Source organism: Athalia rosae, chromosome 4 (genome assembly GCF_917208135.1).
Source record: "Athalia rosae chromosome 4, iyAthRosa1.1, whole genome shotgun sequence".
In the NCBI taxonomy this organism is placed as follows: domain Eukaryota; kingdom Metazoa; phylum Arthropoda; class Insecta; order Hymenoptera; family Athaliidae; genus Athalia; species Athalia rosae.
Genome location: NC_064029.1, coordinates 5534270 through 5559913, shown reverse-complemented (window position 1 = coordinate 5559913; position 25644 = coordinate 5534270). Strand labels below are relative to the sequence as shown.

At 41.7% G+C, this 25644-nt stretch overlaps 5 protein-coding genes across 10 annotated transcripts; 3 read left to right on the top strand and 2 right to left on the bottom strand.

Annotated features, from left to right (window-relative positions):
- Positions 1 to 380: 380 nt before the first annotated feature.
- Positions 381 to 2794, top strand: LOC105692660. Its single transcript, XM_012411988.3, has 3 exons — positions 381 to 898; positions 980 to 1141; positions 1226 to 2794. Exons 1-3 carry the CDS (start codon positions 844 to 846, stop codon positions 1459 to 1461), a joined length of 453 nt encoding a protein of 150 aa, XP_012267411.2. The 5' UTR covers positions 381 to 843; the 3' UTR covers positions 1462 to 2794.
- LOC105692736 lies at positions 2653 to 5337 on the top strand. Its single transcript, XM_012412146.4, has 3 exons — positions 2653 to 2876; positions 2983 to 3153; positions 4563 to 5337. Exons 1-3 carry the CDS (start codon positions 2807 to 2809, stop codon positions 4802 to 4804), a joined length of 483 nt encoding a protein of 160 aa, XP_012267569.1. The 5' UTR covers positions 2653 to 2806; the 3' UTR covers positions 4805 to 5337.
- A 1590-nt stretch (positions 5338 to 6927) lies between these two features.
- LOC125500761 lies at positions 6928 to 8989 on the top strand. 2 transcript variants are annotated; one of them, XM_048654752.1, is made up of 3 exons: positions 6928 to 7739; positions 8147 to 8332; positions 8404 to 8989. In XM_048654752.1, coding segments are annotated over exons 1-3 (417 nt in total). In that variant the 5' UTR covers positions 6928 to 7738; the 3' UTR covers positions 8634 to 8989. The 2 variants fall into 2 exon arrangements, with proteins under 2 accessions (XP_048510709.1, XP_048510708.1); XM_048654751.1 differs by lacking the exon at positions 6928 to 7739 and adding an exon at positions 7750 to 8043.
- A 266-nt stretch (positions 8990 to 9255) lies between these two features.
- On the bottom strand, positions 9256 to 12427 carry LOC105692735. Of its 2 annotated transcripts, XM_048654750.1 has the most exons (4): positions 12296 to 12427; positions 11971 to 12232; positions 9532 to 10133; positions 9256 to 9437 (listed from the first exon to the last, which is right to left on the bottom strand). In XM_048654750.1, exons 2-4 carry the CDS (start codon positions 12213 to 12215, stop codon positions 9274 to 9276), a joined length of 1011 nt encoding a protein of 336 aa, XP_048510707.1. In that variant the 5' UTR covers positions 12216 to 12232; positions 12296 to 12427; the 3' UTR covers positions 9256 to 9273. The 2 variants fall into 2 exon arrangements, with proteins under 2 accessions (XP_048510707.1, XP_012267568.2); XM_012412145.4 differs by having other exon boundaries at positions 11971 to 12416.
- A 401-nt stretch (positions 12428 to 12828) lies between these two features.
- Positions 12829 to 25169, bottom strand: LOC105692734 (protein spaetzle 3). Of its 4 annotated transcripts, none has more exons than XM_048654748.1 (8): positions 24322 to 25169; positions 23074 to 23480; positions 22059 to 22795; positions 21299 to 21542; positions 15040 to 15164; positions 13841 to 14323; positions 13531 to 13737; positions 12829 to 13455 (listed from the first exon to the last, which is right to left on the bottom strand). In XM_048654748.1, the coding sequence occupies exons 3-7, from the start codon at positions 22553 to 22555 to the stop codon at positions 13548 to 13550; spliced, it is 1539 nt and encodes a 512-aa protein (XP_048510705.1). In that variant the 5' UTR covers positions 22556 to 22795; positions 23074 to 23480; positions 24322 to 25169; the 3' UTR covers positions 12829 to 13455; positions 13531 to 13547. The 4 variants fall into 4 exon arrangements, with proteins under 4 accessions (XP_048510705.1, XP_048510706.1, XP_012267564.2 ...); XM_048654749.1 differs by having other exon boundaries at positions 13535 to 13737; XM_012412141.4 differs by having other exon boundaries at positions 12829 to 13737; positions 13841 to 13966; positions 14057 to 14323; positions 24322 to 25161.
- Positions 25170 to 25644: the final 475 nt, after the last annotated feature.

Genomic DNA, 25644 nt, shown 5'->3' with positions numbered 1-25644 from the left:
GCACGAGCAAACGCGTTTAACTTTTTTTCTTCCTCTCACGGTTAACGTGCGACCGTAATAAGATCATGCGTTGATTAGATAGAAAGCTATGATATTAAGCTCGTGACACGTTTAAAAAATTCACCCAAACAAACTGGCCGGGTCAAAGTTCGTAGGTAGTAAATAAAATTTTACTCAATTACGTATGTACGATAATAGCGACTCACAGAAGCGACGAATTTCGTCAAAAATGTCCTCGGCCAGCACTTCTTTTCCTCGATACACCGCGTCCAGAGCTTAGAACGTCTTCGAAAAAGGCAAAAAAACTGTTCAAGTTTCCAAAATTAGCAACTCGTAACATCTTGACTTACCTCGAGTGTCCGCAGGACCCATTTCACCTTATATCGTTCAGAGATACACTCTAACACGTCCGATGGGAAGACAAATTTTGATCGGAAGATCGAGATGCCGAGCGCAGTTTGGCATCGTATGTACATGTGTTTGCGTAACCGACTAAGGTAAACACGAAGACGGTGTAAGATCACGTCAACAAGCGAGGTCACGTGCGAGTCGACGTGTAAAGGTATGTTCGATGTAAACCAGCGTACGTATACGCAATCACGTACACACGTGTGAGCGCGCGAAATGAGTAACTAATGTACGCTTGTATCCCCGAGTTGCGTGCACACCGGTATTCGGGTGGTTACTTTTATTATTAACAGATACCTTATCTTCTCCCGCAAAGACGATGCGTTTGTCTTTTCGCTCGAGGTATACCGAGCCGAATGTAAGTTTAGTGGTAGTTTTGCTCGCGGTTCCGATTAACCGATTACCGTAACAGTTGACCCAACCACGGTGTGCATCATGCCCTGCAGAATTTTTCTGCTCTCGTTAACTTTTGTCGAACTTTTACGAATACGTGAGTATTTTATCCGATTTCGTTCCCCCCCCCGTCCGTTCGTTGTAAACTGAAACTTTGCATATTCCTTTTCACGCTCAGAACCAACCAGAGCACAAATCTCATGCTATCAGTGCAACGTCGATCCATCGATCAGCCAGTTATCGAGCGACTGTACCGATCCTTACGTTCCGTCTCCGCTGGACCACTTGCGTCCGTGTCCCGAAAACGAACCCCAGCATTGTCTGAAAGCTACGATTTTCTGTAAGTCTTTTTTTTTCACCCCGATTTTCTTCTCCTCTTCATCTCTGTCGACGGCGCGAGATCGATCCAACTTTTTATTTCCAGATAACAACCATGATCTTACCGTTAGAGCTTGCGTACCATCTCGAGTTCTGAATTCTTACTGTTCGTCCGATAATTTCGAGACGTCTCATCCCGGCGCTGAAATAAGTTGTTACTACTGCGATGAAGACGCGTGCAATCGTTCGACACCTCGGTTGAAACCCTTCGGCGACCTGACGCTCGCTTTGCTCGGTGTTATCGTAGCGAATTCTCGTTTCGTTATTACGATCGGGTGGTAAGGAGCAGCGCAGAGTTTATACGTACATATTCCCCTCGAAAGGAAGTGGTACGGTTGACTCGAGGCAAGAAGATTGAGCAACGTTGGTGACCGTACTTGCGAGTTCCTTCGGACGAGCTGACCAGCCAGCCCCGATGATGGCCAACTTTACGAGTCGTGTACGAGGGAAGTAAGGAGGCCTTCGAGGTGCTTCTGTTAATTTACTAACGCCGACATCAGGGTTAAGTGAACGCGTGACCCCAACTGGTCAGTGACTACGAGCTTTACTACGAGAACTTTGGCGATGAGTTTCACCTCGAGCGATCACCCTGGAACAAGAATCGTGGGTGTTCTAATTAAAATCGGAAATAAGAACAGGGGAGACCGAAAGCTTCAGCGAAAGCTTCGCCCGATCCATTATATCCACTTTGGTATTATTCAGTTTTCCCAAATCCTAAAAACTGCTTTCATTAGACCCGCGTGAAACGTGTGCAGTACCTACTGCACAGAAGTATATTATCTTGAGACTTTGGACAGTTTAAAGTGAAGTGAATTAACGTTACGTGCCTCATTATATCCAGTTAAGTTGCAGTTAAGTTAAACCGCGCACCGAGTCTCGTAGCGAGTACGGTTTTTTTTTTTTTCTTCTTTAGTCTTATTTTTTACTTCCTTAGGATATATTTGGTTTAGTGGGATATAAAAATTGCCAATGTCGTATTTGTCGATTATACACGCATAGGCTCGATGGGTGAGTCTTCGAGATTCCTTTGTAAAGATAATTAATAAATCACACCAAGAGTTATTTATAAACGATAATGAATTTGTGTAATTTCAATTCCTCGAAGAGCACAGTTTGCTCATTATAGATCACAACGCTCGTCCTGTGACGCCAGGAACTTTATCGGTGCAAGAGAAACTTTCGCGGTATCGTTATTGACAAACCCTTTGAATTATTTCAAAGTACATCGTGTGGATCAATCGCTCGGTATATAACATATACCGAGAAATACCACTTCCGTCGTCGTCGTAGTCTGACCCTAAGAAAGTTAACGAACGTAATTGTTATAATTAGAATAATAAGAATACTGACCAGAGAAACGGGTATGTTTTAGTCTCCCCATCACAGAAAAAGACTTGGGCGGTGGGGGAGCCGAGCATAATACGGTACAATAATGCGGACCCCTGCATCATTTCGTTCTCCGAGATCATTGTTCATGGTGCAGCAGAACGGCGAAACATTCGATTCGTAGCACGAGCAACGGAGTTTGATTTTTTTCTCGTCAGTTTCGCGATCGGTAACCGTTCGATATCATCGATTGAATTGTCACGCATTTAAACCCCCAGTGAATATAAAAGCATAAAACCAAATGGCTGCTATCAGGATGAGCGCTGTTCTTCAAGTAACGTTATTGGTTTTGGCCGCAGTCCTTCACCAAGGTACCATTACGTTCGTTAAATTTTACAATCGCGGTATCGTTGCAATTAAAAATTACGAGAGTCGCCACGCTCGTTTCGTACCTTACTCTTTTAATTTTAATCGTAGGGAGTGCTTTGCGATGCTGGGAGTGTTCTTCGAACAGCAGCCCCGAGTGTGGCGATCCGATCACGGACAGCGAACATCATCAACGATTCCACACCAAAGATTGCGACGCCACATTGTCCCAGCACCCCTATTCCTACGAGAAGTCGGTTTGCCGTAAAACCGTCCAGAGAAGTAAATAATCAATTTTTGCGTCATTTTTTTTTCTTTTTTTTTCCAGCGTTGTACGATTATTTTTTATAGTTCCTCGCACGCGCTTTCGTTCCCCCTCTGTCGTTTCCCTACGTTACGGGTAGCTCTGCAACAAATGGTGAAATAATTGACGTACACAGTCGTATATTTCCTTTGTGCAAAACACTTCTGTTGTTGACTTACGTTATTTCTAAATTCGATAAACAATTTTACGGAACGACGGGGTCGCGTGCTCGAATAATAATTGGCATGACTGTATAGGATGATTCCTGAGTCGCTTGTTAATGATTCAGCATATCGAGACTGTAACGCCACACCCACGTTGGGCAGCATTGAGCTCACTCTTTGATGGGTGAATCATAAAATTACAACTTCGACGTTATGTGCACCCTTCGATGCGATGCGTATCCCAAACATATTGTCGTCGGATTTATTTCTATTTTCACTTTTCAACAACGTGACCGTGACCGGCCTCAGCATCATCGACTTCCGCGCGGTTTTGTCATCCTAGTTGACGAATGATCTTCCAAGAATGATTGGTGTACCGTAATGAAACAGATGCAATTAGATTTGATGGTAGACGGAGACGTGTTTATTCGCATACATTACGTAGAAGACGCATGTATCAGCCCACGCGCTATACGTTGATTGAACGCTAGACCCAGAGGTTAATTGTTTCCGGGCTTTTGGATAGCACATTTTCTAAACATGTGTCGTGGGAATTAGATGGTCGTGTGCGGAGGGATTTTCATTCTCAAATTCCGAGCCTTTGCTTAACCGACTACTCCAGCACTCAACTTTTCCACCATCGTTTTTCTTCCGCGTGGTAAAAAAATTTAGAAAACAACCATCGAGATCGTAAAATTGTGGAAAATTGGAGTTGGCATCGATATCTCCGTATACCGTACAATTAAAGTTTCCCAACCGGGCATGAAATATTTGAAGAAAAAAAAAAAAATGTGTTACGCGCGTACGTCGATCTTATAGAGTAAAAGAACAAACCGTATACTCTAATTACATGCGGTACCCTTCACGCTCGGTTGCTTCTTTGTTCGTTTGACATTGCGACGTACAATTTTATTACGCAACTAAATTTCCTCTCTTTTTACACTTCGAATTGCAGTTCGATTTTTATGGTGCACGTAGCAGGCATTTACCTTTAGAAATAATACGACCTCGGTCAACACCTCAAAATAATATTCAACGCGTTATTGTTCATGTTCTCTGAATACCCGCTAACTTATTTTGCAAAATGAAAATAGTAATGGATGCGTTATCGTCAACGACTCTTGAACACTTTGACGAATAGATGACGCTCGTACTTTCGTTGATTTTTTTCGAGTTCATAAAAATGATAATTACTTATTTTTTCCTATTTCTCTGAAACGCAGGCAACGGAAAGAAAGTTGTCATTCGTGCCTGCGCCATCCCCTATCCGGACGAGCGTGACATCACCGATGGGGTTTGTTCGACCGTCCCAACCGCAAGTCACATTACAATCGAATCATGTCACGTTTGTACCACCGATCTCTGCAACGGCGCCCATTCAGCCTTAGGACAAGTAACGGCGATTAAATCATTGCTATTTTTTGGTATACCCAGCGTGCTTTTCGCATACCGTTGGAGCTATTAGCTCACACTTGTTCGATAGCTTGGAACGTCGCTATTGATTATTGTGCACAGCTGTACGATTACGATTAATTTTTAAGAACATAAATTTATTATTAGGATTACGAATCGAAATTATCACACCGATGGATACGTAGGAATAAAATTAGAACGTCGATAACTCTCTCCGTGAAAACGTTGCCTGCGATGCACGTTGGTAATATCTTCTAATTAGTAATAATTATGTAAGACGCTTAGATGCGGCTAATGTACAAAACAACTTTACATGCCTTACATGTAGTATTACTTATTCTAGACTAATTAACGCTTTATACCTAAAAGTATTCGAGGTAATACTTTCATTTTACCATGTTTCATTTCATGGGTTAATCATTCTATTAATTATTATGTGTTTTTTTTTTTCTCTTCACGCAGTGTACTTTTATCTTTTCAAGATAATTTTGTTATTGTAGATAAACTATTGTATACATCTCTATTATACTTGATTGTGAATAGCTCGTCATCTGACATATTATACGTATACTCTACATGCTTAAACTTCCGCCTACTTTCACCTGTTCTTTTTCTTTCCTCCTATATAAATAATTGACTTAATTGATCAACTTATCAGACTCCGTCCAAATGTGTGTAGATATTGAAAGATTAATTTTCAGGAAATTTGAACCACTTTTTAAATCGCCTGTGGGAATTTTATTCAAACCGCACGCGATCGCTACTGGGTTGTAAAGAATTTTTCACCATTGTTAGATAGACCTGTGCGTATATTTTTTTGTAATTCTTTTTTTTTTCTATTTATTTTTCTTTTTTTTCGAAAGAGCTAAACGATCGTAACTCTGTATTAAATGTACTACGAATAATAAATCGTGTTATATCTTATAGGTATAATAAAAATAATAATGTTACGATTCAGAATTGGGCTTGGCTGTTTCAAACGTAATAAATATAACGACGTGCCTGACCCTCGCTCCGAACAAATAAGTTTGGCGTTTTTCCATCCGGAGTCCTTTTTAGACCATGGAGATAAAACGTTAAAACATTCAGCCAAGTCTTATGTGCATATGTTCATTTTAACGTGAAGTCCTGGCGCAAGGATATATTTATTGTATCACGATACCCCCAAGAATCCACCCTCTAAGATTGGCCAGTAAAAATCGTTCGATGGATATTGCAATGCGAAATTCTTTCACACGCTATAAACATATATTTTTATTTTCAAATTAATGACATCGTAATCTTCGTCATTCGACTATACGAATGCATGAAATAATAACCTTGCCACAAGTATCACGGTATCTTACCATGATGCAGGTGACTCACATAATATTCACGTAATGGGAATAAATTTATTTACGGCGTAGTTGTCAATTTTTTTTTTTTTCACACCGTATGTACGCATTAAATCATTGCGATGAAAAATTTTCCTACAACAAATATATCGCGTAACAATATAATTATCTGCATATACCATTATGGCCTACATATGTATACTAGACGTCGGCATTTGCTATAGGGAAAAAAAAGCTTGCATGTGGTCGGATTCTTTATCTCAATCTTGCTATTTGTTATTGTTCAACAGATTCCAGATCTACTGAGGAGAACTGTTGCAGAGTTTTATAGGTGAGTATAGCTCTTAAAATTTATCGATGATAGTCAATGAGGCGCAGCACTTAATAACTCATTTTTGCAAGATGCAAATTGATTTTTCATATCAGCCTTCGAAAATTGTTATTACATCGACGCTTGCTGATTCTCAAGGTGCAGTAAGTTAAATTTTTGTATTGAGACGTAATTTTCCACACCTATAGTTAGCTTTCCGTCTGGTGACGGAATCGCAATTACGTCACCTAGGAAATTGTTGTGTAATTTAAAAAAAAAAAGGCTTCCACTCCTTACTGCATATACAATTTCAGATATGATCGTTGGATTATATCATACGATTCGTGATAAAATTTGTGTCTCGAGTGAAATTTTTTCTGGTCTTTTATGTCTCCCACAGTAAGACGATACCTCAGTTAATTTATCTCTTTGGTAATGAGGCGACATGAAGTAATCAGTATTCCAAAAAAAAACATTCAGTCAGCTACAATATGAATAATGACTACACATGCTAATGGAGATTATTCCTAATGCCATGGAGAGGGAAGACCGCCAACGAAGCTCTAGTGAATCGATTTTTTTTTCCCATGATTTCCCTCGAAAGTCCACTCCACCTCCTTTGCTGATATATACGGACAGTTTTTACTGTCGAGAAGAAATCCGAAAATAATTTACTCCGCTGAAAGAAATCAGGTTGATTACATTCAGTCTTTTAGAATTTATATTCCCGGAATCACCAGAATATTCGATGTGAGATTTTTTCTTTTTATTAGCAAGTTTTGCATAATAAGCTTTGGGTATTTTTAATATAGATTTTATCTTGCTAATAACATCACGAAGTCGAAGCTGATTCCGTAAATAATATAATTTTTTTCAAATATTTCGCTGACGTAGATGTAACATCAGGAAAATTAAGAGGGCCAACTGCTCGCGGTGATATTTTTCAGCATTATCGCAGAGATGGGTGTATCTTATGGGTGTAATCTTATTTCGATTTCGTTTAACAAAAAAAAAAATTCACCCAATTCGACTGCCATAATGATTATTAGAATCTCTTTACCTTTGTCAATATATCTATGCTATTAGTAAACTGCATCATCGACCGCGAACAACCGATCATGCGCCTGGTAATAGGCAAACCAAGGAGTGCATTCTTACAGCAGCAGGTTGCAGCAGCAGGTTGTTGCGGTCGCTATACAGTGCACATCCGGGCAAACGATCAACCGACCAATTTGAATCAATTGTTCGGTTCGGCGTCAGTGTTCGGTGGATCGTCGAATGGTACCAAGTGGCTGGTAATGATTCTGGTGAACGATCGTTTGAAAGGCAGAAATCAATCTCTAGTAAGCTAAACCAAACGAGCTTTGACAAGCTTTCGTAAATTTATCGCTTAAATATCATCGTAACACACTAATTAGCGTGCCTTATTCAATATAAGCGTCACACTTAACCTGTTCCGTCGTCCTGTGCCGGTGATTCACACATTCTTTGGTTGAATGACTTACTCACTAAGCACCTTATTTCATTTCATTTCGCGCACTCATCGTACCATTTTGTTTTATAAAGCTATAAATTTTTGCTTGAAATTTTGCTTTGACATGGCAAACGCTACTATTATTTTTGTGGTGTTTATGGCAACAGTTACAGGTAAGAGTCATTACAGTTTACTCAGTCATTTTGACTTTATTTCAACATCAGTTCATCGCTCCAGGATCTATCTATGTGTGATTAATTTCAAGTTCTCTTACAGTGTCTACAGCAATTCATTGTTATCAGTGCAGTTCCAGTCAGGACCCAAAAGGACAAGATAACTGTGGGGCATATGAAACATTTGATACTGAGCGTAACTCACCAGTAGAATGTAGCAGTGGAGAATCTCACATGCCTGGCTCGTTTTGTGTTAAGGTAACAAAACAGGGACCCATCGGCTTTGTTTGTAAGTATATCTACCGTTTCCTAGAAAATAGGTTCGAAGCAACGATTCACCAACCTTGAATTTATGCAAAGGGGATGGAAGATGGCGTCAGGTGACCCGTCGCTGCGCATCTATATCAAATTCCGGTGTTACCGGTGTTTGTAATTGGGGTGTTGATTACAATGGTGTTTATTGGGAAGAATGCTATTGCTCCAGCGATGCATGTAACAGTGCTTCAGATCTCAGAGCCTTCTCCATTTTGGTTTACAGTATGATTTTTTTTACAATATCATTCTTATCCAAGTGGACTAGGTCTGATTGATCAAATAGCACACACCAACCATTCCATACATTTAGATTGTCACTTGATGATCAATGATCAAAATGATCATAATGATCTGTGATTCATAAATTTAGTGAGTTTTTCATTTTATACCACAATCATTGACATATTGCCTACTACAGTTAGGTAATGAATCCGTCCTTATATTTATAAGATACTCAATAAGCAGCTATATTTATAATCACGCAATACATTAATTATAGGCCAACACTTTTATACTGTTTACAACACTGATTATGGCATATTATGTTACACGTTACATAATATCAATGTGTCATAACTAGAAAAAAACAATGAAGATAATGTACTCCTTCCATGAATAATACGTACTTGAACTAAGAGAATAGGATATACATAAAAATTTCGACTGATGATTTCACTGAATGTTCGAAAGGACAGTTAAAAATCAGTGGAGCAATAAAAAAAAAAGTCTCATAATGCCAAAAATAAAAAGAATATGAATAAAACTTAATACGTGCTACCTGTAGCACTGAATGAAATCATAGAATGCATTTGACTATTATAAAATACCTCATATATTAAAAACGTAGTAACTTATCTTCAGTGATTTGAAGCCTCCGCAAAATATCCCTTGCAGAAAATTCTGCACATCATTCCCCTAGAAATCAAAGTACGTGTGCTTTGGTTGCGCTTGCATACCGTATCGGTATCTATTTCTATAATCCAAAGCTCCTCGTTTCCCATTACCACGACGCCGATATCTACGATATCGAGAATGTCGCCCAGCGTCATCTGCGTTCCAATCACGGTCGATCGGACGGCCTGAAATTGAAATTATAACGTATACGTTGTGCGCCAAAGTCACATGACATCCTTTCCCATGATACATTTTCAAAAATCGATATGATTTGCGTACCATTTTGCAGATCCTCGGGCGAATTTGATCCAGGTGAGTACAGAACAGTGTACCGCTTATTTTCCTCACGCTTGAGACGCACGAATCCCGTGAGCGGATGATTCAAAGAATAGTAGAGCTGAGTTCCTTCGCTCGTCAATTCGATGCAGTTATCCGCCGACTTTATGCAATAATATGGTTCGCACGCAGGACCAAATATGTCCGTTACCCATCCGATCTCGACCAGTTCTGCAGGAACAAGACCCGCAGCGTAGAATTTTCGTACAAAAACTGGTGACCCAATGTACAGCAAAACGTCGTAGGGAATCGGTGGCTTTACTACTATCAATCCCGTTACTCTTGCTACCGAAATTACGACTCCTATCAATTGCTCGTTATCCTTCGGCGACTTTTCTGCAGAAACTTTTTGCAAAGTACCAACTGACTCGCAATCGCTGTCCAAAGTCAGTCTGCCTAATTCCAAAGTCTCCACTCCAAAGTCGGAATTTATTCTCAATTTTGCAATGTCGGGTAACGCAAAGTCCGGTCTTAAATTTTCGGGGTGATTATCTTCCGTCTTCGAGTTATTCCCGACTCTGTTCCAGTTTTCTAGGTTGTTATTCCTAAAATTAATCCAACAGAGTCCCTTTACTGTCCCTCTATATAAATGAAAAAATCTTGTACCAAAAACTGATGCAAGGGAGGAGATTTTTAACATTCAGATTATATGACAATATTACAACATCAAGTTCGCCGCGATGACGAAAAGCGATCTGTTACAGTACGAAGTTAACAAGGGAACTTCGTTATTTTGACAGATTCAATTTTTGTCGCGCAGATGTTCTGCTCTGACAGATGATTGACGTGGTCGTCTGCTGACAAAAAACCCAGAAAGCATATACGTAAATTATACTCATTCATAGCGCATAATCGTAATCATAAATATTATCGTACCATTTTTCAATAAATCAATATTTTTCAATCATATATTTCCAAGTTTCAAGTTTTTGAAGATTTAATTTTTGACAGTTTGTTTTTCAAGTTTCTTCGTTTCGCAATTTGTAAATCATTGTCCGGAGTATAAAATCGAAAATGACATGCTCTTTTTTTGACTTGAAATTGAAGTTGAGTAAAAAACAATCACAATCGACAATTTTTAGATGTTTCCTATGATTTTCGACCAAGAAAAAAATTTTATTGCTGGAAGTACCCCACTTGATTAATTATTTATTCAAAAAACGAGTGGGCTTCCTCAAAATATCAAGTAAAAAATTATTTCCACCTAATGATTACTCGATCGATTGCACGAGTAGTTGATTTTGGCTTTCAGATATGGATTCCTGAGTTGTTAATACGTGAGATTACCCTTGAGAAGCCAAAAAAAAAATCGATTTTAGACCAAAAGTAAAGTAGTTTAGAAATTGATTGTATTACACTTTTCTGACGTATTTTGACCTCAGGAATCCGAATCTGAAAGAAAAAATGATCTATCTCTAAGATTGACCGAGTTATCGCCAATTTTCAGCTTTTTGGGGTCAAAAATAAAAAATTGATTTTTCAGTCTATCTCAATGTAATTTGAGCTCAGGAATCCGAATCTGGAAGAAAAATTGATCTATCTGCGAAAATGACCGAGTTATCCCCATTTTTTCACGATTTTTGGCATAAATTGGAGGATATCTCGAAGGGAAAAAATCGTAGCTCAATTTGGACAACGGATTCGTGTTTCTGAGGTCAAAATACATAAGAAAAGTGCCATACGATCAATTTTAAAAAATAAAAAATTTTGGTCAAAATTTGAAAAAATCGTAAGGGGTACCCCTTGGAAAAATCTCAAATTTTGGCCAAAAATTTTTATTTTTTAAAATTGATCGTATGGCACTTTTCTTATGTATTTTGACCTCAGGAACACGAATCCGTTGTCCAAATTGAGCTACGATTTTTTCCCTTCGAGATATCCTCAAATTTATGCCAAAAATCGCGAAAAAATGAGGATATCTCGATCTTTTTTGCAGACAGATCAATTTTTCTTCCAGATTCGGATTCCTGGGCTCAAATTACATTAATATAGATTAAAAAATCAATTTTTTATTTTTGACCCCAAAAAGCCGAAAATTGGCGATAACTCGGTCAATTTTAGAGATAGATTAATTTTTTTTCCAGATTCGGATTCCTGAGGTCAAAATACGTAAGAAAAGCATATTAAACCCAATCAAACAGATGATTAATTTTTTGCTTAATAGTGCGAAGTCGGTGCAAGTGCAGCTGTATCACTGCCCCTGCATGCAGGTGTTCTTCAATTCTTTTTTTCGTTGATTTTCGATCAGTAAATTCTCTCTGATTTTTGTAAATAAAATGAAATGCGATAAGATTTTTATATCGAAGTCACACTACCGCGGGTCTGAGCTCGTAAATTTAATAAAAAAAATCGTGGTAATATATCTAATTAACATCGCCTTACTCGTCTCGAGTACTGGATGATGAAGTTCTCGTGGAATCAGAGGATCCGTCGGTGTGTCCATTACTTTCATCATTTCGCGACTCGTTCAACGTCCTTCCTCTGGTAAAATCGAATTCGAGACCCACCTCTGTTGATTCTAATGAGAAACCTTTCTCACAGGAATTTCCTCGGGAATTCCTCTCCGCAAAATGTCTCGCTGACAGCATTTTTTCTTTACCCAAGACAGGCGGCACACTCCGTTTCATGATTAATCTCGATATAGCTGAGATGAAAAATTAGCCGGTAAACTTAAGGTAATTTAAATGAATTCGACCGTTATTACTACCTGTAAGCACGTGATGCCGTAAATTGAATTTGATGATATTAGCGATCGATTCAAGTTGAAATATTCTTTTATGAGATGCCGATCATAATCGACGGTGTCTTGAAAACGCGAACTCGTCAACTGACAGCGGACGTCGACCTCAACTTCACCAATATTCTCACTTTACAAACAACATTTCATGTCGCGACCTCTGAAGTACCATCGATACAGAGAGGTTGAATTTTTTTCATTAGCGTCGGTTTTGTGTTGCAGGAAACAAGCGCGGCTCAAGCCTGATTCTACTTGACGGACTTTTTTGAATTTCCAAATTTACAGACTTTTAAAGTTATCGCAGTCGCTCTGCTGGAGACTTGGCTTGTTGCCTCAAGCATTCAGGTAGATACAAACTCACCTGTTTTTGCGCCGAAAGAATGATCGTTTTGGCGCAGGTTCAAATGCAGAAGTGTAACGATGGAGTACACGTGCACCGTACACTTGTATGCTATACGAAATTGACGCACTAAAAAGATCGTTAGAAATTAGAATGAAAATTGTCATGTTCTCAACATTTTATTCGACTCTAGAAAAGTATAATAAATGTTAACAATTATTCGACGTGAGATTTCGCGAAAGGTAAATTCATGCTTAACAACAATGAAGGCTTAAGGGTAGTAACTTAAGAGTATGATTTTTAATTCAAATTTTACAATGACAATGGTATTAGAAATAACTTATATAAGGCAGATTTATGTGACAAAAAGAAAGAAGTATGGCTTATTATAAAATTTAAAGATAATACGTATATCGTATACATTACTATTACATCGTTCGCAATGTGTTCAATTTCATTTGGCTATCTAGTCTGTTCCATATTTAAAAACTATACAACATTTTTCGCTCGAAAGTAACGTAAATATATTTATCGATTATTAATCATAAATATGGAACTATTTCAATACTAACGATTGATAAATAAATTGACAGAAGGAAAACTAAGACAGAGGTCGTCGCTTACCTCGAAATTTTTATTCTATTAGGAATACAATCAAATTACTTTTTATTCGTACCTATAGATCATAACTTACTTACTTACCCGTCGATCATATCGAGCTTTCGTCGGCGCGTTATAATATAGACGGCTGACATTCACCCGACGAAATTCGCCAGGTTTTGACAAGGCACTGTTACACGTAAAATAATAAGCTGCGTAATAATCTGCAACGCGTCGTTCGCTTACAATATTGCAATTATCATACCTACAATTGGCTGCACTCTAATTCCGGGAGTTTGTCGGTGGGAATTTTGGAAGTGGGTCGCACCTGCACACGCAACACGAAGGAAAAAGGAACCAGTCCATGAATATACCTTTGCAATCATTGTCTGGATCGTAAGCGAGAAGTCTGTGCCATTTATACTTCTGTTCGCAACCGCAATCACCTGTGCACCTCTTCGTTCTAGTTTTTCTGTAAAAAATTCGATCGAAAAACGAGAGCGATCATTTTTATCGGTCGATTACTTCACGATTAGGTTTTTTTTTTTTTTTCTATCAAAGATCATTCCACTCACGAGCAGACTTCTTGATGAATGGCTTGTTCGAAATGTTGAGTGTTGACGATCGCTCTGATTTTACCAGCGCTGTTACTCGCCCAATACGGCATTACGATCTCTATCTTCGACTCGCAGGCGTCGATCCTGCGGAAAAACCGGGGCGAAAAAAAAACCAGGTCAATTCCATGGAGAATCGCGTAACGGCGCGAGAAATAGAGGCGTGGAAACACGTACCTTCCGCTCTCGTTGTTTTGATTGCTCCCGAACGATTGCCGGGAGTTTCTCATTTTGGCAAAATATGAACCGCCGTCGGCTTTGCCATCGACGTCTTCTTCCGGTCTCGGTCCCCCGTCTGGAAGATCGTGTCTCGCGGAAGCTCGTTTCCGCCGATGTCCAGCCGGTTCTCTCGTTGGCGGTCCGTACTCCGTACTCATCTCGAAGTCTCCGTACATTCGTTTCATCAGTGCTTTATTCTCGTCAATAAATCTTTCTATTCGATCGCTGTGAATCACAGAATGATTTCAGGCCATGGCTGTATTATAACGCGAGCGAAGAAATTAAAAAATAATATCGTAAAGCAGGATTTGGTTATCAGTTGAGGAATGTCGCGGTTGAATTTTAATTGACACGTATAATGGGTGTATGTTGCACCTTATTTCTGTTACACAAGACATTCCGATTGACGAATACTACGACTGGTATTTCTACTTTAGAAACTAACCGATCAATGAATCATTACAGGATTCTGTACACAAGCGCAAGGTTTTCGAGAATCGAACATCGTCACCATGATTGTTATCACCTGACATTCTACGCCATTATACGTGTGTCTCCGTCTCTTTTATTTTAGTTTGTTTATTCAATTTTTTGTCTCTATCGATCTTGTTATATTGTCCCAGGACCACGCGCGGGGGGTGGATAAAAACTACGATTGTTTAAAATGAAGTAAAAAAAATCAACCGCACCGTCCGCGACCGGTTGTTTTTCCGGGCTTATAGACAACGGTTGACCGGTTTGATTGTAACGACGAAGTCGTTACCGAGAGACAAAGTCGAAAGAAATTAATGATTATTCGTGGTCGGATAAGCCCGGTCGGTATTCCACGGGTAACAGCGCGAATCGATCGATGTGTGTGTGTAACGTTGCAAGATCTCATAGACGTGAAATTAATAATTGTCATTAATATTGTAGCGCAATTCGAGTCGCCGAATTCTTACATGGGATACGTGTTTCCGGCTGTCGGACAAAACAGCTGATGATATCTTTTGATGCAAGGTGATCCTCGCACCAAGTCACCCCGTAGTTCGACTCCCAAGGCCACGGACAGAGCCGTCCACAGAATCTGGGGGAAAGGAATAAAAATAAGTATAAACATTTTCACAGTTGATCAACATTTTTGTCGAACAAACGACTTCGATCCGTTGCGGGACAAATGTTAGAGTGGAAAATTGATCTTACAACCAACGAGTGAACATTGTCGACACATAAAATACCAATGTGATAAATATTTGTTCAATGCTCACTTATGCTGCAACGGTGATGCAGGCGGTTATACTAATAGTCAAAGGGAGAGATAGGTGGGAATAACGAATCGATTAGAATCATGAGAGTTGTATCCACATCGGCGATGTGTAAAAGTTTATTGACCCCGAGTCCATCGAGAATTTATCTTGCTCGAAGGCGAGCACGTAAATTGCTCGTTAAAGTTACACGCGTGTCTATTCGAATCGTTTCACTTGTCACGCGCTGAATATCGACGTATTATCAATTCGCATAATTTCAGATTATCTACGATATGTTAATATCACGGAATTTCGTAATATTCAACATTCTAAATAGATCCTAAGGGAGAAATTTCGGTATCCGCATTCCACTTTTTCATAACTGTAACCGATCCACCGATCTGCACCGTGAATTCCGAGCTACGATCGCCACGCGATCAAATTTGTTAATTCATCAACGGAATTTCGCCGCAGTCCAATTTACGGCTGGATATAGCCCCATTGATCCAGGCGAATTTTTTCATTCACGAGTTGATCTTCAAATTGGTTGACGCGTATCGTTACGTGAAACATCGGTTGCATGGAACATCGTTGACACGACAGCTGTGACGAACGTTCGATTATCACGTTCCAGGTGCGCGTACGTGTAATCGTACACGAATGGAGTGAATGACGTTCACGAACACACACCGCTCCGATGCTATTCAAAATTTTACTGTTTACCGAGCTCGTTGAGCTATTTCCATCCATTAATTATTTAGGTATTTCAATCCCATTAGGGGTATTCGGTTAGAAACTGTTACTGCGAACACCGCGCGTGGCCATTCGAAGCTCGATACGCGGAACAACGAAAACGTAAATTGTATCTGGACGAAATTCTCTCTGAACTAAATTTCAACTGGATACCCCATTCGTTTTGGAATCTCATTTACCAAACGAATTTCGTAGCGGTGTAGATTTTTCATACACCCGTTAATGAGTACGGTACAAATCAAGCTCTCGTTCGTTTATTATTTTCTCAATATTTCCGGACTTAATAATAACAATTGTGGGTAAATCCGATCACGATCAAGACTTACCAAGGCGCAGCTATCGATATCGGTATCTCTCTTCTAGGAAAAAAATGCTATGTGTCCTGAACGTGGTTTCCCAAGCAGAATTATTAGAATGATTCATTGTCATCTACGTACTCGTTGGAGTATCGCGTACTTTCAATCAATCGACGCCACGTACGTACGTACGTACGTGTACAGTCGATCGCGAGTTCTCTCGGACAACCTACCGGGTGTTCGGTTTTTACGCCCACGTTCGAAACTTGCGTAGGCGAAGGGATCGTCGCTCCGTAATTCGCACTTAAAAATCGCATTTCCGGTCGACGCGCTGACCAAGGAATATCTGAATCCTCAGGCGACTTATAAGGATAAATCCAACGTATACGCACGAAACTAAAAAAAAAAGTAGATCGACCAATTTTTCTGCAGTTGATTCGAAGCTGCTGATTCCATCGTTGCCCGAAGGTATTATTTTGGGGTGTGGCGAATCAAATGTTCCTGTTATCATTCGATGATTAATTGAAAATCACATGCCATTTATGGGGCATGTGGGCGTCGGTCGTCCGGGCACACCCGAAGTGTCGAGATCTGGTTCTCTCCTGGCAAATACAACTTCCGCGAATATTAATGAGATATAGACAAATACAACGTCAAGGACAGTTTTCAACCAATATCACGTTATCGCAAACATATCGCAAAGGCGAGGGTGAAAATCACGCGTTTTTTTTCTTTCTTTTTATCTCGCTGATTTACAGTGCTATGTAAATAATTCGATACTTTGTTGAAAATTGACGAAAACTATCCGATCTGTCTATCTATCTCGCAGTCACATCACGCGTTCTGATTCACGTCGACGATTAGGAATAACAAATAGGTGTACGAGGAATAATATAAATCTTTCACAATTTTACGGGACGTTATACACCAATCGCAGAGATATCAAACGCGCGCACTCGTGATCGTTGACTAGAATTTTCAATTCGAATATCCAACGTAAGCTATACGGAGTGGATAATCGTATTCCAAGTGGCACATTAAGAACTTGTCAGACAAGAAAAATTCCGAATTTACTCCAAATCGCGATCAGAATCTCTAATCATCGGTAAGTACGAAACACACACAAGTTTTCAGTACCGTCAAATCATACGGGAGTTCGCAGAGTCGTCGCGAATTTTTTCACCCTCCCTAGAAATTAGATCGTTAAAAATCAGAGCCAATTGCCGGGGCCCCGATCACGGCATTTCTTTCAACGGCTCATCAATTCATTCATACGAAATCGCAAGCGTGACGTACAATTATCTTTTTCGTATAACGTATAGCCGGTATAACGACGCCGTCGCTCCCCCGAGGCTATAATTCCTTTTTGTTATATATATATTTTAAAAATATTAGCGTCATGATTCGACGTACGATCATGTTATGCGTGGTACTCGAATTAGCGATGACGTCTGCACCGGTATGTAGTACCGCGTTACGCGTAAAATTCTACGCTACCCATACGACGGTGACGACAAAATTCTGTTACAAAAATTCATTAGATGAAAGTTTTTCTCCGTCATCGTATATTATCGCTGCACGGGTACACGCGTACGCTCTGATCGGGCAGCGGAAATCCCGCAGCGGTCGTAATGCTTTCTTGCGGCGGTAAATTATCATCCGTCGCCTATACGATATCCGTTATGAAGAATTATATATACGAAGAGTTCGAACGAAGCGAGTCGAATATTCAATATTAGATTAAGCCACGAAAATAGAAGAGAAAAAAGCTAAAAACTACCATCACTCGAATAACGCACGTAAAATGTTGCGGCCGATCGTAGCGATGAAGTGTTCGAGGTGTACGTTTTGAATGACCAATTTCGACGGCACTTTCCCGACGCGCGACGGTCGATCGCGCCGCGGGTAAGACGCGTGTAACGCGCGATGACCTGATTTTTTTTTTTTTTTTTTTTCTCCGTACACATTTTTGTTCGCTTTTTTTTTTTACGTCAGGTTTTACGTCAAACAAACCACAGGGTGGGTCGCGGAGGCAAAGGGAATCCAAAAAGTTGGGCGAGACCTCGGAAAGGAATCGAGAATGCTCGCTAATTACGAATTTTTAATGGCCTCGGGATACTCACGTGATTCCGCAACGATCGTCACTCATAATAATTTATCGATACGTATATCGGACGCAACCGTATAACCCTTCGCTGGGTACTACGTACTCGACCAGTTTCTGGAAATCGACTCGAAACACTTTCGGTCTTTTTTTGCCTTTTCCCTTCTTCTTTTTTAAGTAATGTCTTCGGTTGATATTGCGATGGAATCTGCAGTGCTGCAGCCGGTGAAAGGAGTCCGGGTAATGTGAGTACCGATGTCAAATTTTTACACTTTTTGTCCCGTTCCGCAATCGTCGTCACGTCAACCGTCGCGCACGTGAATATTTTCGTCGTCGTTCGTCCGCAGATCGTTATTACGTCGATCGAGCGATTTTTCGACCGAAAAATTGGCAAATTTTCGAACCTTTCATGTCCGGGTATCGCGATTCACTAACGATATCCTGGTCGGGACGATGTGTAGCTACGAAACCGTCGAAATGGATACTTAAATATTTACTGGATGGCATTTATGATCAATTTCATGCTCCGGTACGGCGGTGCGAATATTCCGCGGTGCACGCAAAACGAACGAGCGACAGTGAGAATAAATATAATCTTCGCGGAGAAGGTTATTACGCGTTTTGAGAATACCCTGCTCGATCTTCACGTATACGTTTACGACTCGCGGGTCACGGTTTTCGATTTTTTTTTGTCTTTATTTCTTCAGCTCCGTCTGCACTCGATTTCCGTCCACCCTTACGTTCGGCGAACGTGTCGGTCAGAATTTAGCCGAGGGCAATCTCGAGTCCTCGGGATCACGAATCGAAATTTCGGATGCGACAAAAATGTAGCAGGTACTCGAGGACTCGATCCGCAGATTTACAAGCCGTGTAATAGCCGGCTGTTTATCAAGGTAGAAAATCTGACGTTCAGAATCGCGTTTCGCAATCAACCGCCGAGCGTGTCAAATGAGTAATCGTTTAAATTCGTCCGAATTTATTTGTACGAGTTTTGAATTATACAGGAACGCGTGCGTACGGGTACGTAGGTACAGGCATAACGCGTAACGTAGGTTGTCGTCGTAACCTTTTTCATATATTTATCATTCGCGTTGCACGTATTCAACTTCCCCAAGTGAATATACAAAATTCTGCATCGTATCGCATACACACCGTCTATAATTATAACCGTATTTTTTTTTCCTACACGTTTGCTAAAAGGACGCCCATGACCGTGCATCAGGTTGAACGCCGAGTGAAAGGAGATTCTTCCCTCGTTCGCGCGTATTGCTGCGGTGCATCGGTGCATCGGTGCATCGGCAGCGCGATCGGTTTCGGAGGACATCGATGAAAACATCTATGTATTTTCTTTAACGACGAAGAAGGTCAAACGCGCCAGTTCTCGCCGACAAATATCCATACCAGCGAGCAGCGAAGACTTTTTTATTCGACATTTTTTCAATTATACTCTTCGGTGGGTCGCGTTGGGCAGGGCGGTAGAGACACGGGTGTAACGCGCGTACACGGCGGCGTTTTCGCGGTGAAGCCACAGCGAAAATACACGCGTTTCTCGTTGCAGAAAATCCAAGTGGCTCGACACGCGGCTAACTACTGGCTACCGTTCAAACTTTGGAACGTTAAACACACTCCTGGAACAACCTTCGTTTGTTTCACGTATACCTCCGAGGCATTATGCCCATTAAATGCGCACTTAGGAATACGATATATGTCACGGTGAATATAAGCGTATTTATTTATGTGTTTTCTCGTACGTCGTCGTGTTGGGACGTAAGTGTACTGCACCCATACGATATCACGTCGCACACGCGACACGTACCTACTACACACGACCACGTTCGCGTATATTTCTACCCACCTTATATATATATCTTAAGACGTACTCCGCAATCAGCAAAGTTATTCGCTACTCACGCCTCGCGGAGGACAAAGGAATCTTTAAATATCGTTTATTACCGATTCGCGTACCTTACTTTGTAACCTACCCAATTTCACTTTCTCATTACGATCAACGATCGCCGGTTGACAGGGGCAGGAAAGCCCCCGGTCTTCGGTTTGTCGGAGCGTGAGCGCCGCAGGTGAGCTTCGCGCGATAATTTTTTCGGAATTCCGTCGAAATTTCTACGGGATTCGGTATCGCCGTGCGGTCGAAAAGTGGCGCAGCGCCGTTTGAAATCTTGTGAAATCCTCGTACGAACTTAAAAAATCTCTAAAGAATCCAATCGGTCCATAAGTCACGAGCCATCCAAGAAAGTCGCCCGATCCAAACGTGTGGAATCAAATTAATTTCCAGCCCGAAAAGTCAAGGCGGTGTACACTCACTCGAAATATAACTGATTCCAGTCGATCTGCGACCGCGAAAGCTACGGCTCGGCAAAAATAATAACGAGGGGGGACGATCGGTTGCGACGGACGATCGCGATTCGGAATTAATTATCAATTCCCATTTGAGATTTATTGACGGGGCGGCAAGTCCCGCCAGTCCGAGTATCCGTATGAAGACATAAAATATCAAATATGATATTAACATACTATGGATATAAATATCGCACATGCCCGATAGGTGAACTTTACTTTCCCCGCTCTCACCGCGGGCCGGTGCCCCGTGGCCGTTGAAATCAATTCCAAGTACCGAACTCTCCACCTTCGTTTATTCCCTCGAACATCCGACCCGTTCATTTTACGTCGTCGTACGAACCTCGGGGGTCAGAGTTCAGTGTCTCAAGGGCAGCGTCGCGTCGACCCACTTGAGATCACCTCTTCGTTCGACCTACATTACATTCGATTGTCTACCTAGACGGATATCTTTTACGGCGTTACTCACCGGAATTTGAACGAAGGTTCCGTTGTTCAACTGGGGGTACGAGTAGAGAGGGACGACGGGGACGGAGCCATTTTTCAAAAATATCGGTCCCTGTATCGGAGTGACCTGGGTATTGCCGGGTAGATCCTGTTCCTCGTCGTCGTAATAGTCCTCGAAGTCGTCGTCGTAGTCGAGCACAGCGTGAACGGAAGTTTTCGCCCCAGCACCCGTACCGCTGTAGGCTTCGCTGTTCACCCTGGTGTATCTGAAAGATTTTTCTCATCTGATTTTGGAGACAGCGTCGTCGGTCGCAGACGAATTTTCGTAAACGCGGGTTAGATTTTCATAAGATGAGAAAAAAAAATAAAAAAATGAAGGAAATATAAACATTTACGACACCGAAAGTTGTATCGCCGTGTATTTAGTTGTGAGATATAATTATGCAGGGCGATGAATCGCTCGTAGATCTTCCACATCTTCGACTCGACGGAGTCCCATAAAGCAAGCACATCGTCGATGTTGCGTGCGCGTGTTGTATTACATGTACCTGAGAGATCCTCGCGTCTTTATTACACGTGTATAACCGATATCGTAATATTTGTTTTCCATGAATTATTCATCGTCGCGTAACGTGCGCGATATTAAACTTTTCATTTTCACCGAGCAAAGCGTATACCATACGTAAATCTAATTCACCAAAGAGTCCACGTTGCAGCAACAGGGAATATTAAACACTACCAAAAACCGAGAGGAAGAAAAAGAAAAATATCTTTCGACTCACCCGTTCGGCCTGCCCGGATAATTGTCGGGTGGAGGTGGCGCCTGAGATTGTTCAGCCTGGTGAAGCGCGTGTGGTTGTTGTTGTTGCTGTTGCTGTTGTTGCTGTTGTTGTTGTTGCGGTGGTTGCGGTAAAACGGTGTTGGGTGGTTGCGGCGATGGGGGAGGGGGCCTCATTTGTTGCGATTGTTGTCTCGGTTGCGTCCGTCTGAAATCTTGATTGTAATTCGCGTATCGGGTGTCCTGAGTAACGCGTGAATAGGCGTTGATTTGACGTTGCTGAGTGGTCAGCCTCGACGCGTGCTGCTGGTACTGAGAGGAGGGTTGAATGTACGGTTCGTTCCGGTAATGACCGTCATCGTTGTAGTTCGGCGCCGGTTGAAGGGGTGGCACCGCGTTGTATCGCAGATTATTTATCGTCGAATGTCCCGACGCACCGGGAAGCAAAAATGGCGACGGTGTCGCGGTCTGGTAGGGTAGCGTAAAGTTGACCAAGGCCATGGTTACCGTTTGGGACTAGATATTTCACGTGTATACGTGACTCGAAACACCTGGTCGGTGACCTTTTTCTCGCTGTGCGCTCTGGGAACAGGTTTTTTTTTCTCTCTTTTTTTCTTCCTTCGCGATTTTTTTTATTTCTCACGTCGATTCCTCTCGTCGCTTCTTTTCTCTTTCCCCGCTTCCTCCGTTTTCTCCGTTTCCGCCGGTCCTCGATGAGATCGGTGTATCTTTTCGTATTACCTGTATCAAAATCGAACGATATTCTTTTTTGTACGCTTCTTTTTTTTTTTTTCACGCGCAGCAAGAATGTTTCCTGTTAGACCAATTGCGTAATTGGCATTTATGCGATATGTGTGGCGTCACCGCGAGTATTCGGTTCAATTAAGACACCGTACACTTTTCGATATCGAATCGTCCAGGTTCCGTCAGCTGTGGCATCGCGTTATTTTTACTTCGATTCGATTTTTTGCTTTACCTTTTTATTTTTACATAATCAAATTGATCGTCGCGTCACGTACCTGTACGTTGCAGCTTCGTATATCCAATTCATGTGCCCGACAATCGTTCACTTCGCCTCTGCTGCTGACACCAGATGATCGCGATGAGAATTCTTCTTCCACAATTCGGTGTCGTTATTCGTTGGCGCGCTTTTACCTCTCATGGCTAACGACGAGAGTCCGCGAATCATCCGATATTCCGGGGGGTCAATCGAATCGTCGGCGCCTGTCCATGACGATCTTTATCGATCCATGCCGCGTCATGATTGATCGAACGTCCCTCCCACCTCGGGAATCCCCTCGATGTCGATTATACGATTTCGACGATCCCTTCGCGCTTCTTCTTCTTCTTCTTATCCTCCCCCTTTTTTTCTTTCGATTTTGCGGTTAAAGCACCCGCGAACGCGCCTCGTTTCACTCGAATGACCCTGAAAACGACGAAGACTCGGTCTTTGATTGCGGCCGATACATTATCGTTATTTTGAATGGAAATGTTACCGAGTAGAATGAAAATGAAAAATGAAAATGAAAAAAACGAAAAAAAATATAAAAATTAAGCAATAAAAGAGCAAAGACGTCACTGCAGCGCGGTGTGATCTGTTATTGACATCGTTGATCAACTTTCTTTCTCATTTTGGTATTTGGAACGGCGAACGTTGCGACTTGAAATATTTGAAACCGAGGGCCCGTACCCGTCCGACGGTCGCGACAGAGTCGGAGTTTTTTCTTCTGGCAATCGATACCGATTCGTCTCTCCGTTATTCGCGGATGAGGTCGATGTTTGTAACGATCAAAGGCCCGTACGAATATATATACATACATAGGTGGTTAGGTCGTAACACGACTTGCGTGTCTCTTCGATGCGACGCGCTCATTCACTTTCGTTGGTGGTAACCCAACGGGTCTGCGTAGAAAGTGCGGCAAAGTGCGAGTAAAGGCGGCCCACAAGGACGCCCGAATAATATTGCTCGCGGGTCTTTCGGTTCGGCTTTTGAGAAGAACGAGAAAATACAGGGGGTCATAACGACGAGTGGCGGCGTGGAAAATGGAAGAACTGCTACCGGAGCGATCGAAATTAAAAGAAAAATTTGAAAAGAGACCGAAGTCTTTTTGTTTGGAATTTTTCGAGCGAGGGTGAAGTTCGTTAGGCCGGCGATATGCGTAAAAAATTCCACACGCACGGCACGAGACCGGTTCGAAGGTTTCCTCGAATGGCACATATCGCGCGTCTTTGACTCGTGGTAAATGATATGTGCATTCGTTAATTACCTTTGACGTCGACGGAGAAAATCCTATTACACGAAGGATGCTGCTGCACAATGCAGAGTATCAGGATGTACCTTGGGGTGCAACGTGGATGACGTGTACGGTACGTACGGTGTTCGGCGGATAGGAATCTATGATCAGCGAGTTTTAAGATGATTTTTTCTCCTCCATTGATTTACGCTGTCATTCTAAGGTGGCCCACATTAACCGATGCGCGGGTTGCGATTCGGGTTCGAGGTACAAGGCGGAGAATCGTGCGGTAGAGTTTGGTGTATAGCTCAGCCGCACAGGAACTGAATTCGTTAATTTGCAAAACTTTCACTTTTCAACAAACTCAGCTTTCGATTTCTGCTTTCGGTATACATGTATATTCGTTACCCGATGTTATACTATTTTTATACCACAATTTGTAAATTTTTTTTTTTTTTGTTTCTTTCTCTCTTGAAATAAAAATCAACGATCTTTTATCGACGAAACGCGGAGGCGACTTCGCTCGTCGTGAACGCCGCTGTGAAATAAAGTCGTTCAACCGACGTACGACAGACGACGAAACTCGTCGAGTTGTCAGGTATGCAACTGTGCACGGTATTATAATCGGAATATATCCACACGTGATCACCAGGTAATATCGCGATACCTACGGCCGACGCGCAACGTTCGACGGACGAACATCAACTGAGAGACTCGAAACGTAGGAACGGGGATAAGACGTCTTTCGCAGACTCCTCGTAAACGCGATCGAGGCAACAACCATATGCCACGACGAAGTGTGCTGCTCGGTCTATCGAGAATATCGGCAGCAGCAGCAGCAGCAGCAACTCCCGTATATCGAGAGGTTTGTGACGTTCTCCGACTGTAGCAAACGAAACGCGGTCGCTACCAATACGTTACAATATCGGTTCGGTTGTACGCGGCACGTAGTAGTACGGGAGTAGGGGGAATAAAGGGGAAACTGTCAAAGCCCAGAGCAATTGCCGATCGCCACCGTCAGATACAAAATCCCGACTAATAGCCGATCGGCGGATAATCGTTACTTCACCCATGTAGTTTCCCGCGCTCAGGCCGTATCTCCTACACCTCGACTCCCTATCGTGTTCCGCATCTGGATACGGACGATGTTCGTTCGCTTCCGTATGTGATATTTTCGAACTTCCGCCCTCGACTTCCGAGCGATTCGAACCGATCTCGAATAACTCCTCGCCTTTGTTGACCCTTGAATATTGCGAAACAGGTGGGTATAAACCCGAGGTGCGGTGCGGTCTGTTGACTCATATTTTAAGCCTTTATTTCGATAAAATCTCTGGTTATTTAGAAAGGAATGAAGAT

Excerpts from the sequence above, each read along its gene's own strand:
- LOC105692660 (XM_012411988.3), top strand. The coding sequence starts at position 844 with ATGCCCTGCAGAATTTTTCTGCTCTCGTTAACTTTTGTCGAACTTTTA. Across the intron at positions 899-979 it reads TGTCGAACTTTTACGAATAC|AACCAACCAGAGCACAAATC; the intron begins GTGAGTATTTTA and ends TTTCACGCTCAG. Across the intron at positions 1,142-1,225 it reads TCTGAAAGCTACGATTTTCT|ATAACAACCATGATCTTACC; the intron begins GTAAGTCTTTTT and ends TTTTATTTCCAG.
- LOC105692736 (XM_012412146.4), top strand. The coding sequence starts at position 2,807 with ATGGCTGCTATCAGGATGAGCGCTGTTCTTCAAGTAACGTTATTGGTT. Across the intron at positions 2,877-2,982 it reads GGCCGCAGTCCTTCACCAAG|GGAGTGCTTTGCGATGCTGG; the intron begins GTACCATTACGT and ends TTTTAATCGTAG. Across the intron at positions 3,154-4,562 it reads CCGTAAAACCGTCCAGAGAA|GCAACGGAAAGAAAGTTGTC; the intron begins GTAAATAATCAA and ends TCTGAAACGCAG.
- LOC125500761 (XM_048654751.1), top strand. The coding sequence starts at position 7,893 with ATGACTTACTCACTAAGCACCTTATTTCATTTCATTTCGCGCACTCAT. Across the intron at positions 8,044-8,146 it reads GTTTATGGCAACAGTTACAG|TGTCTACAGCAATTCATTGT; the intron begins GTAAGAGTCATT and ends GTTCTCTTACAG. Across the intron at positions 8,333-8,403 it reads GGGACCCATCGGCTTTGTTT|GGGATGGAAGATGGCGTCAG; the intron begins GTAAGTATATCT and ends ATTTATGCAAAG.
- LOC105692735 (XM_048654750.1), bottom strand. The coding sequence starts at position 12,215 with ATGAAACGGAGTGTGCCGCCTGTCTTGGGTAAAGAAAAAATGCTGTCA. Across the intron at positions 10,134-11,970 it reads TCATCCAGTACTCGAGACGA|GAATAACAACCTAGAAAACT; the intron begins GTAAGGCGATGT and ends GATTAATTTTAG. Across the intron at positions 9,438-9,531 it reads GCCCGAGGATCTGCAAAATG|GCCGTCCGATCGACCGTGAT; the intron begins GTACGCAAATCA and ends TTTCAATTTCAG.
- LOC105692734 (XM_048654748.1), bottom strand. The coding sequence starts at position 22,555 with ATGGCCTTGGTCAACTTTACGCTACCCTACCAGACCGCGACACCGTCG. Across the intron at positions 21,543-22,058 it reads TATCCGGGCAGGCCGAACGG|ATACACCAGGGTGAACAGCG; the intron begins GTGAGTCGAAAG and ends AAAATCTTTCAG. Across the intron at positions 14,324-15,039 it reads GCCGGAAACACGTATCCCAT|CGATCGAATAGAAAGATTTA; the intron begins GTAAGAATTCGG and ends TGTGATTCACAG.